Source organism: Podarcis liolepis, assembly GCF_965112155.1.
Source record: "Podarcis liolepis genome assembly, chromosome: 7".
NCBI lineage: Eukaryota > Metazoa > Chordata > Lepidosauria > Squamata > Lacertidae > Podarcis > Podarcis liolepis.
Genome location: NC_139561.1, coordinates 72,499,074 through 72,515,169, shown reverse-complemented (window position 1 = coordinate 72,515,169; position 16,096 = coordinate 72,499,074). Strand labels below are relative to the sequence as shown.

The 16,096-nt window shown below is 43.6% G+C and overlaps 1 protein-coding gene across 4 annotated transcripts; it reads right to left on the bottom strand.

The window, feature by feature from the left end:
- Positions 1-2,799: 2,799 nt before the first annotated feature.
- PPP1R8 (protein phosphatase 1 regulatory subunit 8) lies at positions 2,800-15,398 on the bottom strand. 4 transcript variants are annotated; one of them, XR_014528310.1, is made up of 8 exons: positions 15,260-15,398; positions 10,955-11,015; positions 9,557-9,710; positions 7,401-7,621; positions 6,773-6,917; positions 6,509-6,573; positions 4,671-5,305; positions 2,800-4,625 (listed from the first exon to the last, which is right to left on the bottom strand). XR_014528310.1 is itself a non-coding variant. In XM_083512268.1 (7 exons), the coding sequence occupies exons 1-7, from the start codon at positions 15,346-15,348 to the stop codon at positions 4,952-4,954; spliced, it is 1,089 nt and encodes a 362-aa protein (XP_083368394.1). In that variant the 5' UTR covers positions 15,349-15,398; the 3' UTR covers positions 2,800-4,951. The 4 variants fall into 4 exon arrangements, 2 of the variants coding, with proteins under 2 accessions (XP_083368394.1, XP_083368395.1); XR_014528311.1 differs by having other exon boundaries at positions 13,169-15,377; XM_083512268.1 differs by having other exon boundaries at positions 2,800-5,305.
- Between the last annotated feature and the right edge of the window lie 698 nt (positions 15,399-16,096).

The window sequence follows — 16,096 nt, the reverse complement described above, 5'->3', positions numbered from 1 at the left end:
AAACTGGTACCTCAGGTTAAGAACAGTTTCAGGTTAAGTACGGACCCTCCAGAACGAATAAAATTCTTAACCTGAGGTACCACTGTAATAGAATTGTGGAGTTGGAAGGGAGCCCAATATAGTCTTAGTTCAATCCTCTGCAATTCAGGGAATTCTTAACATACCGGAGCCTGCTTGGCTTTACAGTGGTGCCTCGCAAGACGAAATTAATCCGTTCCGTGAGTCTCTTCGTCTTGCGGTTTTTTTGTCTTGCGAAGCACGGCTATTAGCGGCTTAGCAGCTATTAACGGCTTAGCGGCTTTAAGAAAAAGGAAACAAACTCGCAAGAAGTTTCATCTTGTGAAGCAAGCCCATAGGGAAATTCGTGTTGCGGAACGACTCAAAAAACGGAAAACTCTTTCGTCTTGTGCGTTTTTCGTCTTGCGAGGCATTCGTCTTGCGAGGTACCACTGTCCAAATGTGCTAGCAGTTTTCTTTCACTATATATTAAGAGCCAGTGTACTATAGTGGCTAGAGTGTTGGACATGCCCCCCAACTCGGCTATGAAGCTCACTGGGTGTGAGGATAAAATGGGGAGAAGAACCATGTTCATCATCTTGAGCTCTTTGGAGAAGATGTGGTAAAAAAATATATTATTATTATTATTATTATTATTATTATTATTATTATTATTATCTTGGAAGTCCCAATTAATACAGGAGCATGCATATACAGTGTAGGATGTAAGATTAGGGTTTCTTTCTGAAATGCTATAGTTTGTATACAAAGTGTGTGTTGGTTTTTTCCTTTAATTTCCTGCAAGATTCTCAATTTACCAAACTGGAGGTAGTACCTTTCAGTTCCTGAGAAAAGATCAGGAATCATTTCTTTTGCAGGGGTAGGGGGTAGAAATCTATTAAAAACTTGCACAACAAAATGTAGTACAAAAATAAATAGCCCTCAGCCACCCTTTAAATCAGGTTTAGCCACAATCACAACCCCCCCTCCCCAAAAAACCCACCCCAATTTGTTTTCAGCATCACCCTGTGCATCAAGTTCAGTGGTGCTTACTCCCAGGTCAACAGGATAAGATTGCAAGCCCATTTGGCTTTATAATAAAATATGCAACCTGACTATGCACCTTTATTTTCAGAGAGGGAAAACTCTACATTTGAGTAAGGCTTCTGAGGGGATGCAAGAAGGACCAGGGGCTGGAAAAAGTCAAAAGATGGGTGGTTTTCCTACCTTTATCCATAGGGGCTGAAGCTCTGGCTCTCTCCTTCAGCAGGGTGCGATGGAGCTGCAACACCTGAGCCCCACTTCTTTACTTGGGAAACAAAATGTACTAGATTTGCCCCCTGCACCATCAACAGAATTATGACAGGCTGAAATTCTACAGATGAAGAGTTCCCACCATTGCACCTCCATAGTGGGGAAGGCTGCACATACCTGTTTAATTTCACCCTGCCACCCGGCTTTGAATGCACCAACATCCTGCAGTTTCCTGCACTTTGGTGGTCATATCGTCCTCCAAGGTATGTAGAGTGGCCTTGGTGCAACCATGGTGGCCAAAAACGCAGCAAACCAGAAGAGTCAAGTTTCTTTAAGGAATGAGTGGGAATTAAAGCAGCCTAGAGCAGTGTTTTTCAACCTTTTTTGGGCAAAGGCACACTTGTTTCATGAAAAAAAATCACGAGGCACACCACCACTGTGTGCGGAGAGGGAGATGTCAGAGCCCCGCTGCTCTCTATGGGGAATCGGATGAGAGCGGACCGCCTGTCCGCTCTCATCCGATCCCATCCGATCTGATCCCCACCCAGGATGGATGGAAAATAGGGTGGACACAGTCCGGTGCCCGCCTAGTGAGTGAAAATTTGACTTTTAAAAAAATCTTTCGAATTTTTCAATTTTCCCCACGGCACACCAGGAAACATCTCGCGGCACACTAGTGTGCCGCGGAACAGTGGTTGAAAAACACTAGCCTAGAGGACCACTCTCGTAAAAGAAAAAACAGGGTTTCCTGGTTCTCCTTTCCATTGAAGCTACACGCCCCCAGCAGGAACCTGGGCCATCTGATACATCAGCCACGCAAGCCCAACAATATGGAAGTTCACCATGCTAATTGGAATTTGCCAGAATGAACATGCTCTGCTTGTGCGGAAAGAGCTATACAGGTTTTCAGTATGTTTCTGGTTGCACTTCAAAGTGCTGGGTTTGATCCATGAAGTGTTTAAACAGCCTGCGTCCACTGTATTCTTAGATTGTATTCTATGAACCTGCCTGTTTACTTAGATCAGGGGAAGGGAAACTGCTGTCCTCCAGATGCGTCTGGACTCCCTACTCCCATCATCCTTGACCACTGGTTATGCTGGCTGGACCTGATGGGAACCCAAAATCTGGGTGGCCACAGGTTGCTTGCTTCCAATTTTGATCCTGGCTGGTGGACCTGATCTGGGTACCCCTCTCCCTCCAAGGTCAGATGGATGGCAACATGAGAAAGGACTTCTTCTGCAAGCACATGTTTGGAACACTATGCTTTGGGCCAATGCTTCTGTCATTTAGGTGCCATTTTATATTCCTAGGCTTTTTAAAAATGTCTTGTTTGGACTCTTGCTTATTGCTGTTTTTATTATTTTCTTTTAGCTTGTTCATGGATTGATGTTCTTCCTGGTTTTTTAAAAACATGATAAGCTGCTTTAGAAAATACTGTAAGATGGTTTGGGAAAAGAAATATTTAAAACAAATAGACCAGAAATGGCAAAGGATCATTTCCTGGGCAGACTGCGCTGTTAAGATTTGGGACACACATTGAACTCTCAATTTGGCAAAACAGTCATTTAATTTACAGTGTAGTAAAGGTTACAGGTAAAAAGCTCAACAGAGTGTGAAAAGGCCTATTACACAAATGTACAAACTTCTGTACAGAGCCCCACACCTTTCACTCATCCTCCCCCATGCTCAATGTTGGCCAGAACTGGCTTCCAAGAAATTACAATTTTGAAATTAAAAGTCTGCACCATCCCACGGAGGTGAGGGGCCAAGACCAGCAATCAGTAAAATCCCAAGGGACACATCTTGCAAAACAAGTCACTTTAAAAAAAAAAAATCATTTAAAATCCAGCAAGGGAAACCTTAACTGCTTTAAACTGGTCACATATCCTGAAGAGCTGCCTTCCATACCAGAAGACTGCTTAATAGCCTGGTAAAAGTTAACTAAAAATATCCCAAAGATGAGAGGTTGCAAGTGAAGCTACAGAAGATTTGGAGTATGGAGTCCTACAGCTCAAGAGCCATTTCATCACAACCTAGATTATGATGTTATATAACTACACAATATAGACACAACTTCATCTTCACAAAAGGGTCCTATGTACACCGTCAGATGAAACAGACAAAAGCAGATTGTGTAGAAGTGAAGTGACTTCAAGACATTCCATTCAGACTCCCCCCATGGACAGAATACGTTGTCTCAATTTTTAAAGCAACAGCAGATATCCTGAATTATTTGGCCCCAAATTCTCTGTCCCGCTCAATACTCTAGGTGGTAAATGGAACCTTGGTTAGTTGTAATGTTTCTGCAATAACAGACACAACCTAGCTGTAATACTCACTTTTTAAAATCCCAATTGGTTCACTTGGAGGACTTAAGAATGTGGTTAACTCCCCACCCCCCTGGGGAAAAACCAAACCAACCAGAATGTGCCTGATTTTGGCTGAGCTTTGACCACTGTTCTGCCATGTTGTACTACAGGGAGCAGTAAATCACTGGAGATACTAACCATCTAAGTACACAGAACCAAGAAGAGACCCATCAAGCAGTGTGATTAAGAGCCTGCCCAGTGCCAAGAGCCTGGATAATAAGACTCTCAAAGACAATACAACTCTGCTTCCATAGTTACTTTAGTGTGTACAATATACACATCTCAATCAAGTCTTTTGATTCCAAACATCTGGAACTAGAGCCTTAGAGCTACTTTTGGTTCAACGAAAAACTAAAGTCAATAGGTCAAACTGCACAATGGTGGAGCTGAGATCCGGAAACTATTTTAGCTCACGCAATATCCCCATTTGACAGAACTGCAGTCATTATGCACTTAAGAAACTGGCTAACCTTTCATGGGCTTTGGGATTAGTTCGGGGGGGGGGGGAGAGAACTGTGTGACAAATTCTGCTTGTGTATAGGAAACCAACCCACACGGAGTGTTATGCAAGTACACTGCTTTTTCTCTGGAAGGGCCACTGTTAAAAGTACCTTAAGAGCTCTCATTTGATATTCCTTTCCTTCTTGGTACATTCAATCTAGAATGCTAAGCAGCAAATAATCTGCTTGATTTTCATTTCTTACCATTTCCCTGTGCTTCCAGCCTTCAAGATGATACTCACTTACAAGGCAAGCACAACGGGCTGTACCTAGACTAAAAGCACTTCATGATCCGCATGTTTAAAAGCAAGCTATGGTTATCTGACTTACATGAGTACTACTTATACCCGAACCAGGTGCTTCTTTAGAAAACTGATCAGGTCCACATACACTTCTGAGGATGAATGTTTACTTGAGACCAGCTGGTTAAGCTTAACTCTGTAAGACAGAGTTGTTAATTTTGACTCTGTGTTACCTGACAGTGCCCCTTAAATTCATGAATAACCTTAGGATAAAAATAACCACGGTGCCCCTTAAATTCATGAATAACCTTAGGATAAAAATAACCATGGTTGAAGAAAAGAAGAAAAGGCTGTTAGGCAGTGTGGTTTCGCAGACAGTGGGTGGGGAGGAGAGAACGCTTCTCTTTTCTAGATGCCTGTAGAGTTCTTCCAGAGGTTGGTTTTGTAGGGGAGCTTACCCCTGTAACCTGGCTATGACACACAGTTAGGACCCCGATTCTGAAAGCTGTGGGTGCTGCACTTGGAACAGTTTTTTGTCCACTCTGGCTGGTTGTGCTCCTGTCTCCCAGGACAGATCAAGCTCTGCTCCTCAGATCAAGAGAGAAGGGGTAGGCTTCTTGCCCGGCCAAGCTTCTTTTGCATACTTCTTCTTCTTGGGCTCATTCACAACTTCGGGATTAAAGACAGCAGGGTTTGGAGCTGGGTTCATGGTGACCGTTGAGGGTGCAACCGGAGTCAAGTCCACATCCGGGGCAAGATTAGGATAGGGCATTGGCAGGCCTCCAATGAGCGCAGTGCCGTGAATGCTATGGGCCTGGGCGCCTGTCTCGTTGTGAGTGGGAGGCAAGCCGCCGTACAATCCTCCGCTATAGGGAAAGTTCTGCATGCGCCGCGTGGCAGACTCATCCGCGCTCAGGGAACCGGAGTTGTCCACCCGCTTTTTCTGCAGTAGAAAGGACAACTATTTACTTTTTGAAACAACCTCCCAATACAAACCACTGCAGAGGAATCTGTGCTTCCCTCTTTCCAAATATCCATTGGTATATATTAAATCTTCATAATTTATATGGTGTATGAAGAATTAGTGTTTGAAACGGCTTGGTTTTCATGTTCGATGTGGCCCTCGGGCGGATGCAATGAGTTGCTTAATGCAACTACTTTGTAGCATCAAGCCCTTTCCTGTCAGTTCCATCATCACATTCATTAAATACTTGCTGGAATGAACCTGGCAAGGAGTAATACCCTCAGGGAATTACAGTGGTGCCCCGCAAGACGAATGCCTCGCAAGACGGAAAACTCGCTAGACGAAAGAGTTTTCCGTTTTGGAGGTGCTTCGCAAAACGAATCTCCTATGGGCTTGCTTCGCAAGACGAAAATGTCTTGCGAGTTCCTGCGGGTTTCCCCCCCCCCTTTTCTAAGCCACTAAGCCGCTTATCAGCTGATCCGATAAGCCGCTAAAAGCCGCTAATAGCGCTAATCTGTCAATGGGCTTGCTTCGCAAGACGAAAAAACCGCTAGACGAAGAGAATCACAGAACGGATTCTTTTCGTCTTGCGAGGCACCACTGTAGTTGCTTAGTCACAACACAGTAAGAGGTTCCAAGGATGTTATCTGTTTTATCTGGTTTAACCTAACAACTCTCTTTCCTAACAGAACATAATGTCACTTGGCTTGGACAAAAAGCAGAGAACAGTGGGAAACATATTATAGCCACCTAGGAAGCTGCACAGAATACAACTGCATTATAGAGCAGCAGGAAGTGGTATTAACAACATATTATTTTTTTGACAATCCATATCTTTCCTGAGTTCAAGAATTCCAAGGCACAGGCCTAAGTAAGGCTGTCACTTGCAACTGTGGCTGCCTTGAGGTGGCTGCCTTTGGTGTTTTCTTTTTAAGTACAGTGGTACCTCGGGTTACATACGGGTCAGGTTACAGACTCTGCTAACCCAGAAATAGTACCTCAGGTTAAGAACTTTGCTTCAGGATAAGAACAGAAAATGTGCAGCGGCGTATTTCTATTGGTCTAGCAATAAAAAGAACCAAACATCTGGATCTAATATTATCCTGGCTACAACTATCCCTATCTAAGATAGCAGTTTTCACAGGCTATGTTAACAGGCTGTTTTCTGATTTAGAAGCATACCTTCACTGGGACAACTGCAGTCTGTACCATGTTTCTGAAGCGTCCAACAGAAGGGTCCACATCCTCTGTATGGGTAAATCAGATTGAAATACCGTGGTTAGTTTTAAAATGGATTTTGAAGAGTGTATTCAGTACCGAAGGGGGTTTAATGCCAGCTTTCTCAAAGTGAAAGGTTATTACCAGCAAAACCTCTATTCATTAATGCTCACGGAACAGATAGCAATATGCAGCGAGGCCTACATAGAACACATCCACAGTGCTCACCTGGATTGATGATTTCGTCGTCATCACTGAATGTTACTCTGGAATTCTTTCGTTTTCTTTTTGGTCTCTGGATATCCAAATTTCCTTCTTCTATAGTTAACGTGGAGATCCTCTTGTTATGGGCTGTGTTGAATTCTGTCAGGTTCTAAAAAACCAAAGATGAGACTGTCAACGAAGAATAAAGATTAAACTTCCCATCTCCTGCCCCCATGAACATTTAGGATTGGACAGGCTTCAAGGTGCCCACAATAATATAGGAGCAAGCCAACAGCAAGTCACCTGCTTTAGCCGGGGGAGAATGGGAATTTGGTCTAGTGGTCTGAAATAGCACAAGACTCACGGTTGTGGGTTGGAGCCCCACTTTGTGCAAAATGTTCCTGCCTTGCAAGGGGTTGGACTAGATGACATTCACAGACCCTCCAACTCTACAATTCTATGAAAAGGTTTGGCCATACTTGCCAGACCATGGGGGGCTGCAAAAGTAGGTATGTCACACACAAGCACAGACTAACATTTGCAAGGTCAGAAGACTTTTGTTCTGGTGCTGTTGCTTATGCCATGCTTCCAGCCAAGGAACCCCGTCTCCCTCCACAAGGGAAAATGGGTGTCATGCTGTGGGTGAACTCACATCTAATTCTGTCTCCTCTTCTGGAAGTCCAAGCAAACCCTTGAGCTCGTCGTCCTCATTGGTCATCTTCTCGTCTCCTTTTACTGCAGAGGGCAATGTCTGAGGTTTTTCCCTTAGAGTATAGGCCCTTGTGGAGGCACCAAAGGAAACCGTAGAGTCAATGGGAATCTGCTGTGGCTTATGAGGCTCCAAACGAATATGACCCAAAAACGTGCCATGTGCTGGGAATATTGGAATAAAAAAAAGAAGAAACTGTCCATTAGCTGTCAGTTTATTCAAAGCTAGATGTGGGGCCCACCTGAAAGTGTATGAAATTATTTCACTGTGTTCTTCCAGGAAAATCTGAATTAGTTGATTAAATGAAAGATTTGCAACCCAATTCTCCAAGGCTTTTGAAACAGCTTCCAAGAGACAAGCAGCATTAAACAGCCAGTGTTCTGCAATTTTGCAGAACGATCCATTGGCCTCTGGTATGAGTCAGAAGGAACTTGGGTAGTTAGAGTAATTCTTCAGATTGAAGAGGTTAGTTTTGTTTGTTTGTTTGTTTGTTTTCATACATTTCTGTTCTACTTTTCTTCTGTTACAGAACTCAATGTGGTGTATTGGCTTTGCGTTTCCCCCCTTACAATCAAGAGGTATATACATATGAAATAAAGTACATAGGTGATCCCTGGTGGTCACCCATCCAGACACTGATCAGACTAAATCTGCTTAGTTCAGTAAAGTGGCAGGCTCATGTGCCTTCAGACCACAGCTGAGCTATGCTTCCAGGAAGAACTGCAGTTCTAGGGCTGGCTGTGTTGGCACATGTCGTGGCAGCAGCAGCACTTTCCTGCCTGCCCAGTGCTCTCCAAATTCAGAGTTTGGGAAGGGGCTGAAGATTGTCCCTGAAGTTGTTCTTGGTTTCCACAACTATGGGGTTGGCCCCAACCGCTCCAGGTCCAAACTTAAGAGCTGGGGGGGGGGGAGGGGAAGTGAATGTCCTTGACAAACATGTAAGCTCGTAATTGGGGGAGGATTCCGGCACCCTCAAATTTTGGCTTTGGGACGAAGGCCAGCCAAAATCTGTGAACCCTTAGAACAGCAATGAACACAAGTCAATAAAATACAATACAAATTGACAGTGGCGACAAAAGACCACGGTGTCCCTTTCTGAGTGTGAGCCGAGTGCAGCAACTTATCTGAAAAAGCCACAAGAGCAGATCAGGGATGAAGCTCACTAGGGTGGCCATTGTAAAGCCTTGGAGCAATCGCAGTGAAGGCCCTGTAATAATAGTAATAATAATAATATAGCTAGGGGGAAGAAAGATGACTTCAGAATGTTGCTCAGAGAAATACTGTTTCAAGAGCACCTTCTCCAATTTCCACCACCCACTGCCATGGGAGTCTTAAAGCTATAGTGGAAACCACCAGGGCATCCTTTTTGGAAACGACACTATCAGGGTTCGAAATTAGCAGGGCACCACGTGCATTTTGCACCTAAAGGTACTCCATTTGCGAGCACCTCAAAAAGCCCAGGTGCACCTGGCTGGCACTCAAGGATTACTGAAATGTAAGTGCTTTGAAGCCTCGAAGTATATATTAAGGATAGACAATACGTTAAGGAGTTTAACAATAAAGAGTAGAGTGTTTTGAAAACTGAAGTATGGTACCAATATTTTTATTGTAAACACCAATGTTTATGTTAATAAATAATAATGTTAATAATGTTATAATAATGTTATAATGTTATAATAATGTTAATAAATAAACATTTATTTATAAATAAATAATTTATAAATATTTAGAAATAGACATTTATTAACAACTTCTGCTAAAAATGTGATATTAACAATGTGTCACTTATGTGAATTGCGCATTAGTTTATGCTTTTCAAAATAATAAATAAAAAGTGTTGCCAACCCCCCCCCCCGCCCCCAGTGGGGACCAGGCATTCTGTTTTGGTGCCCACAACCCAGGTCCCAGAACCCATTTGGCTCCTAGCTTTTCTATCCCAGTTTCTAACACTGGCCACCATGGTTCCTATAATGGAGCCTTTTTCTACTTCAGCTAAATGTAAGGATAAACAAATCCAGATCTCTTGAAAATTCACCCTAAGCATTCCTTTTGCACCACCCACCCCTGTATATTACCTGGTTAATTATCAATCAACTTACTGCTGTTGAGGTCTATAAGAAAAACCCTCTTCAGATGTTTGTGGTAGACTAAGGCAGCATGGACCCGAGAGCATGACTGGTGATCAATGGTGAAGTCGCACAGGTCAGGGTTTCTCCCAAAGAGATAGTATTTCTTTTCATCAATGATCAGTTTCTATGATAAGACATCAGACAGACAGCAACATAAGGTCACTAGAAGAAGACATTTCCATCATGACTGCTGCTGCTACAGAAGACTATGAGCTATCAGCAACAGAGGGAAGGGCTTATCCATTTTTTTATCAGTGCTGCTAGACCAGGCATCCCCAAACTCGGCCCTCCAGCTGTTTTGGGACTACAATTCCTATCATCCCTGACCACTGGTCCTGTTAGCTAGGGATGATGGGAGTTGTAGTCCCAAAACAGCTGGAAGGCCGGGTTTGGGGATGCCTGTGCCAGGGGAGTTGTCATATTCAGTTACAAATTAAAAATGATGTTCCATGCAGCAATTATGTTTCTTGGTATTGCTATTGGTAAAGATAGAAACAGCTTTTACAAGTTGAAATGGGAACAAAGGATCAGCTTCACTGCTGTTGAAGCCACAAGATGGATAAAAACTCATTTGTGCCTCTGAGTTATAACCCAGTGTGATCCTCCACACATTGAGCTTGATTACTTCATGGCTTGTTTTGATGTTGCACTTTTTAGACCTAGCCGATCACTAGTTATACCTTTGAACTCGAAACGAGAACAAAGGTAAAGATGGCTTGGTTAGTATCAAGTGCTTAAGAAACCTGTGTGAATTGAACAACATGTGTACGCTGCAACTGACAGTTTTCAGCTTTGTGGGGCTTGAAAGGTATTCCATCCTAGGGGATGCTTACAGTTCAAACAGACAGGCACTTAGTTTGGAGGTAAATATCTCATGTTAATAAGCAGAGATATGGGCAATTCTTGTGTCAACACAGTCCATTCCCTCCTTGGCATGCTACAATTGAACTTGGACCTGGGAGCCCTTCAGCATATCATTTTGTCATACTTGTCTGTAAAATGGAAATATCTGGGATTCAGTTACTGTGAAAACTAACACAACCCCCCCAGAACAGCAAAAAATAGGTTTGCCCTTCTAGTTCTGAACTGTCACCTGTTAAAAGGTGATGCCAGAAGGAAGCACTGGGTACCAACACCTGCTTCTAAGGTACTTTGGGATACTTGGATGCATAGTGGGTATTCAAGCAAAATGGGAAGCAACTCGGGGAGCCTGCTGAAAGTGCTCATCAGACATTGCAGGAGAAAAAGGGAAAAGGATGCAGGAGATTTTATTGTTGTGATTGATGCTTGTGATTGTTTCTATAGCTACCCCAGTACTAGAAGTGTATTCCTAGTCCAAGATAATTTGTTCTGCATCTATTTTCATACCTCAATAAGTTTGTCTCCTTTGACTACATCCAGGTGCAACCCGGGTGGAGGCTTTCCTGCCCTAGGAAACAAAAACAGAAATATATTTTGTTTTGGAATAAAGTCACATTTAGAACCCCTACAGTTACCCATTGATCTGAAGTCGCCATAAAAACAAAATCCAACTCTCATGCTTTTTTTTCTTAAGCAATATGTTAACCATAAATGCTGCAACACATTGAAATTAGTTAGATGGAAAACCTGGACTTTAACACAGGAAATTGGTGCAAAAAGTATGAGCTTAAGTGAAATTAATAGTCAGCACCTTTAGGACACTGCCATGTACATGGGTCTTCAGACAATGTATAGTATGGCACTACCATAAGACGAGATGCTGGTCACTAGCTTACATGGCTAGTGGAATAGATAAAGTGGAATAGATTGGGCCAGGCCTACTCATGACTACTGGCAACAATAGTGAGCAGAATCTGCAGTAAGAGAAGAGCCATAGCTCAGTGGCAGAGCACACGCATTGCATGCAAAAGGGCCCAGGCTCAATTCCCAGCATCTCCAGGTAGGGCTGGAAAAACTCCTATCTGAAAGCATGGAGAGCTACTGCCAGTGGAAGTCAACCAGGGATGGGGAACCAGTGCCCTCTAGGCATTGTTGAACCTAAATTCTCATAATTCTGGATCACTGGCCATGGCAGGTGGGGCTGATGGGTATCCATCCATATCTGGTGGTTCTCTATCCCTGAGGTGGGTGGAGCACTGGTCTCAGTGTAAGGCAGCTTGCTTTGATATTGCATACTAGATGGCCTTTTGCCTGATCCAGTCGGGCTTTGCGAATACCTTCAGTGGAGTAAGACCTACTGGCACACCCCTTTTGATAAGAACTCCTCTACAGTAATGGATATCTCACTTAAGCAATTTAGTATGGAGGAAAACAAAAACTGTGTTTGCAAACACTTAAGGTTTTCTGTGTTATTCAGAAGTCATTATACCTCATTTAGAGGGGCTTATTTGTAATAGTGGCTAAGAGAGTGAGCTACAAATTGTGAGTTCCCCATTCAAATCTGCTACGAAGTCACTAGGTGTCTCACACCATCTACAACATGGAGCTTGTTTGTAATAGTGCAGGCATAGGCAAACTCAGCCCTCCAGATGTTTTGAGACTACAATTCCCATCATCCCTGACCACTGGTCCTGTTAGCTAGGGATGATGGGAGATGTAGTTCCAAAACATCTGGAGGGTTGAGTTTGCCTATGCCTGTAATAGTGGCTAAGAGAGTGAGCTACAAATTGGGAGTTCCCCATTCAAATCTGCTACGAAGTTGCTAGGTGTCTCAAACCATCTATAACATGGGGATAATAATATTCACTTTACAACAGAAGTGAGGAATTGGGTTTGGCCAGTGGGCCGAATTCTTATTTCTTCCAAACCTTGCCAGCAAACTTTGGCAGGTGGGCGCAGCTGCTCACCTGCCAAAGTTCAAAGGAGCTCACTTTGACCATCTTTACAGTGGAGCCCCTTTGAAGTCCATTTGTGGGCATCATATGAATTCAAATGGCACCTGCACTTAGACAAAGTGGGGCTCACGGATCAAGGAGCTCCATTTGTAAAGCAACAACTGGGAGCTCACATCAAGTTCTCAACTGTTTGTTTGCAGCCACATCTTTACCTGTCTCACACTTGACATCACACACATTGGGGCTGGTGGATGTAGTTTGGGGGAAACGGCTTTGTTAGGCCTAATTAGTTCCATGAGCTGGAGGTTCCTTGCCCCTTGCTTTATAGGGTATTTGTAAGGATAACAAGATAATGTATATGAAGTGTTTTGAACACTCAAAAGCGATACAAGGTCTTATTAATTTAATTTTTTCAGAGTTCATTACTTAGGTTTTCTCCATTAGAAAGATGAAGCTCACTCAGTGCATGTCACAATGTCTTAGGAACACCAGGGGTTGTCTTATACTGAGTCAAACTATTGGTCCATTTAGCTCAGTATTGTTAACACTGGCTGGCAGAGGTTCTCCATCTTCAGGCAGGGGGTTCTCCCAGTGTATTTGGAGATGCCGGAGATTGCACCTGGGACATTCTGCATGCAAAGCATTTCTTGCCCAATCTGTGCCAAATATGTACTAGAACTCACTGCTAAATAGTTAATTGCTGGAGAACAATACCCAGGGGCATTGTTCCTCTGTGTGGCAGATAGAAGCAACCATATGAACTTACCTGAGCCCCAAGGTTAGCATCAGAGGCCTTCCTGTCATTAGTTAAAATTCAGATTGGTGGGTAGAGAAAGGTCCTTCTTGGTGGTGGTGACATGACTGTGCAGCTCTCTTCCTAGGGAAATCCTACAAGCCCACTCCCTTCCCATTTTTAGACGGCCTTTTATAATTTGTTTTTATTGTCAGGCTTTTTAGGACTGGTTGGTTTTTTGTTGATTAGATTTTTATACTGCTGTTTTTGCTGTGTGAAACTGTAATTTTTATTTATTTATATTTCCTGCTTTGTGAGCTGCTTTGGAAAAATAGTTTTTAAAGACTGAAGAAAAAGCATCTAACAACAAGGGTGGGAAAATATTACAATGTCCTTCCACAGAAAAAGATAAATTGGAACTTGATTATATGAAAAATATGTCATCTATCTTCCACTCACTATAATTCTTCCTTCTGTCATTAAAAAAAGAGTGACACAGTGGATAGCTCCAGCTATAATTAGCACAGAAGGTAAAACTTTGCTAAGTCACAACCCAGAGAGCTCTTCTGATGATTTAGCAGCCCCGTCATCATAAAGGAAGATGTGTTCATTAGACTCTCAAAGGATATTAATTATATAATTCATTGTTTAACCAAAAACTGAAACATTACATCTGTACCAAAAGATAAACCTTTGTGGGCAGTTACCAAAATCCTTTCACTGTGAACATATATGACATACTTCCAGTCCTGTCATCAAAACCTGTCCTTCCAAGACCAGTTTTGGCAAAGTAGGTTGCAGACCACATTACACTACACCTTCTGCTTTGGAGGAAGGAAAAAACTTAATCTCTAAGTCACTATGTATGCATGTATGTATGTATGTATTAGGATGAAAAGGGCATATTCTATAACTCAAATGCATTCCAATGTGTTATACTACAAAAACTCATCCTTTCCTTTCAGTCCTTCAGCATAATTTCAGACAGCTGGGGCAAGCACTATGACCAGAGTGACCACTGCTTTTTGTCATAAAATTTCTTACTCAAATTCCCAGAAAACACAGGTGCAGTTACCTACGTAACTCCTAGAATTGGCATAGAAGAAGAAACTGCACAACACACACGCTTAGTAGGCTCAACACCCACTGAAGCAGAATACCGAACAAGCAAAATGAACAATCCATTTCCAGCAGGGAGTAATCCCCCAAAGACACATTTTCTTTTGCTTCTCCAACCCACAATACTAACACTTTTTAAAAAAAGTTTTCTGAATTTTAGACATACTTGCATGACCCAGTTCTCAAATAAAACAAAGAATTTTCCTAGACACCTAGGTGCAATTAGCATGTAAACACCTCAACAAAGACAGAATTCACAGTGCTGGCCAGTACCTGACAGCGAAAAACACACATAGGCAATACTGAGAATATATCCCTTAGATGCAGGTCACTGCATCTTTCAACACAACTCCAGAGAGCCCCACGTTTCATGTTTTGCTTAATCGCCCCAGCCATAAACATGACCTGCTACTCAGACCTTAACAAACCGTCCTTCCTCTTTGCAATAAGGTTGTCTCTCCTCCAAAGCATCGCAGCTACGGGATCAAAATGTGCCTCTGCGCAGGGGCACCCAGCCACAAATGCTTAAGGTGCAGATCAAACATGACTAGAAGCACTCACTCCCATATTTCCGAGTTTAGCAGTACTGAATGAAATTGTTTTACTAGACAGGCACGCTCGGTGATAAAACGGGTCGTTTCCCCCCTTGCCTTCCAGGCGCAGAAATACCCCCCCTTCACTAAGACACAGGCACTCTGCTCATGTTCAGAGACGCCCTTTAACTCCACACAGCAGTGTAAGAAATACGTTCTCTGTCCATGCTCAGAAGCACCCTCCGTGGGTTTTTAAAAAATGATTTTTTAAATATATATTAAATATATATAGGTGCATAACATTCCAGGGCGCGTAGCACTTTCCCGGTCCTTCCCCCGCTTGCAGGGGCTGCTGCACCCAGGCCCACTCCCCGCTTCATGATGCTGCTCCCGTCTCCCCGGGGGAAATATAGGCCCTTCTGCACGGCGGGACCCTTTCCCGCTCTCCAGCGCCACAGGCCCCCGCCCTCACCAGGTCGGGCAGTCAAAAAGTGGGAGGATCCCGCCACCGCCACTGCCGCCGCCGCCGCCACCACCGGCAGAGTTCGCGTTCGCCGCCATCTTGTGACTGCCCCCATTCAGCTGGGCGCGGGGCACGCCGGGAAGCTGGAAGACCCGGCGGGCGGGAGGCGATCCCGGGATGCACCGCGGCGAGGTGGGTGTGTGGAGGAGGGAGCTGCGCGGGTCCTGTCTGGTCTGGTGTAGAGAAGCTCGAGCGCGGCGTCGCGTAGCGACGTCAAGGCGACGGTACGAAAAGCGCGGGAACGTGGCGGTGCGCTTAGGCTTAAGTTCCGATGTCTGTCAGTCGCGTGGGATGCCGCGGCGGCAGCGGCCATGTTGACGGCAGAAGTCCAAACGGCCCAATGCGGAGCGCTGGGCTTCGTCTCATTTCCCCACTCGGCCCGCTCCTTAACTGCAATCTGCAGGCTTCACTCTCATTTTCCTCCCCTTCACTTATTTTTGATGTGTAATTCATTTCTTACTGTATTACAAATGGTATAAGCACATTACACATAAAAGGGGAAGAAACGTCGTGATGCACGTTATCAGTCATTGTATTAAATTATCTAACTTTTTGTAACACTGGCATCTCCTGAGCAAGATTTTGATAAAACTATTAGCTCTAATCCATTGGTTACCAATTGCTGATGACCCTGTGCATATTATCCACTTTCACTTTTTTCTTTTTTTAAAAAAAACCCCTCACAGAATGGGGCATACACTATATTTATCAGGAACAGCATTTCAGAAGTTCCTGTCACTTGTTTTAAAAACCAATTTATTATGATGCAAACTTCCAGACACAAAT

Bases quoted from the DNA above. Each gene is read 5' to 3' on its own strand.
- PPP1R8 (XM_083512268.1), bottom strand. From the start codon at position 15,348: ATGGCGGCGAACGCGAACTCTGCCGGTGGTGGCGGCGGCGGCGGCAGT. The intron at 11,016-15,259 runs GTGAGGGCGGGG...TTTGTTTCCTAG, and splicing joins CTTTTTGACTGCCCGACCTG to GGCAGGAAAGCCTCCACCCG. The intron at 5,306-6,508 runs GTATGCTTCTAA...TTTCTACTGCAG, and splicing joins CTGCAGTTGTCCCAGTGAAG to AAAAAGCGGGTGGACAACTC.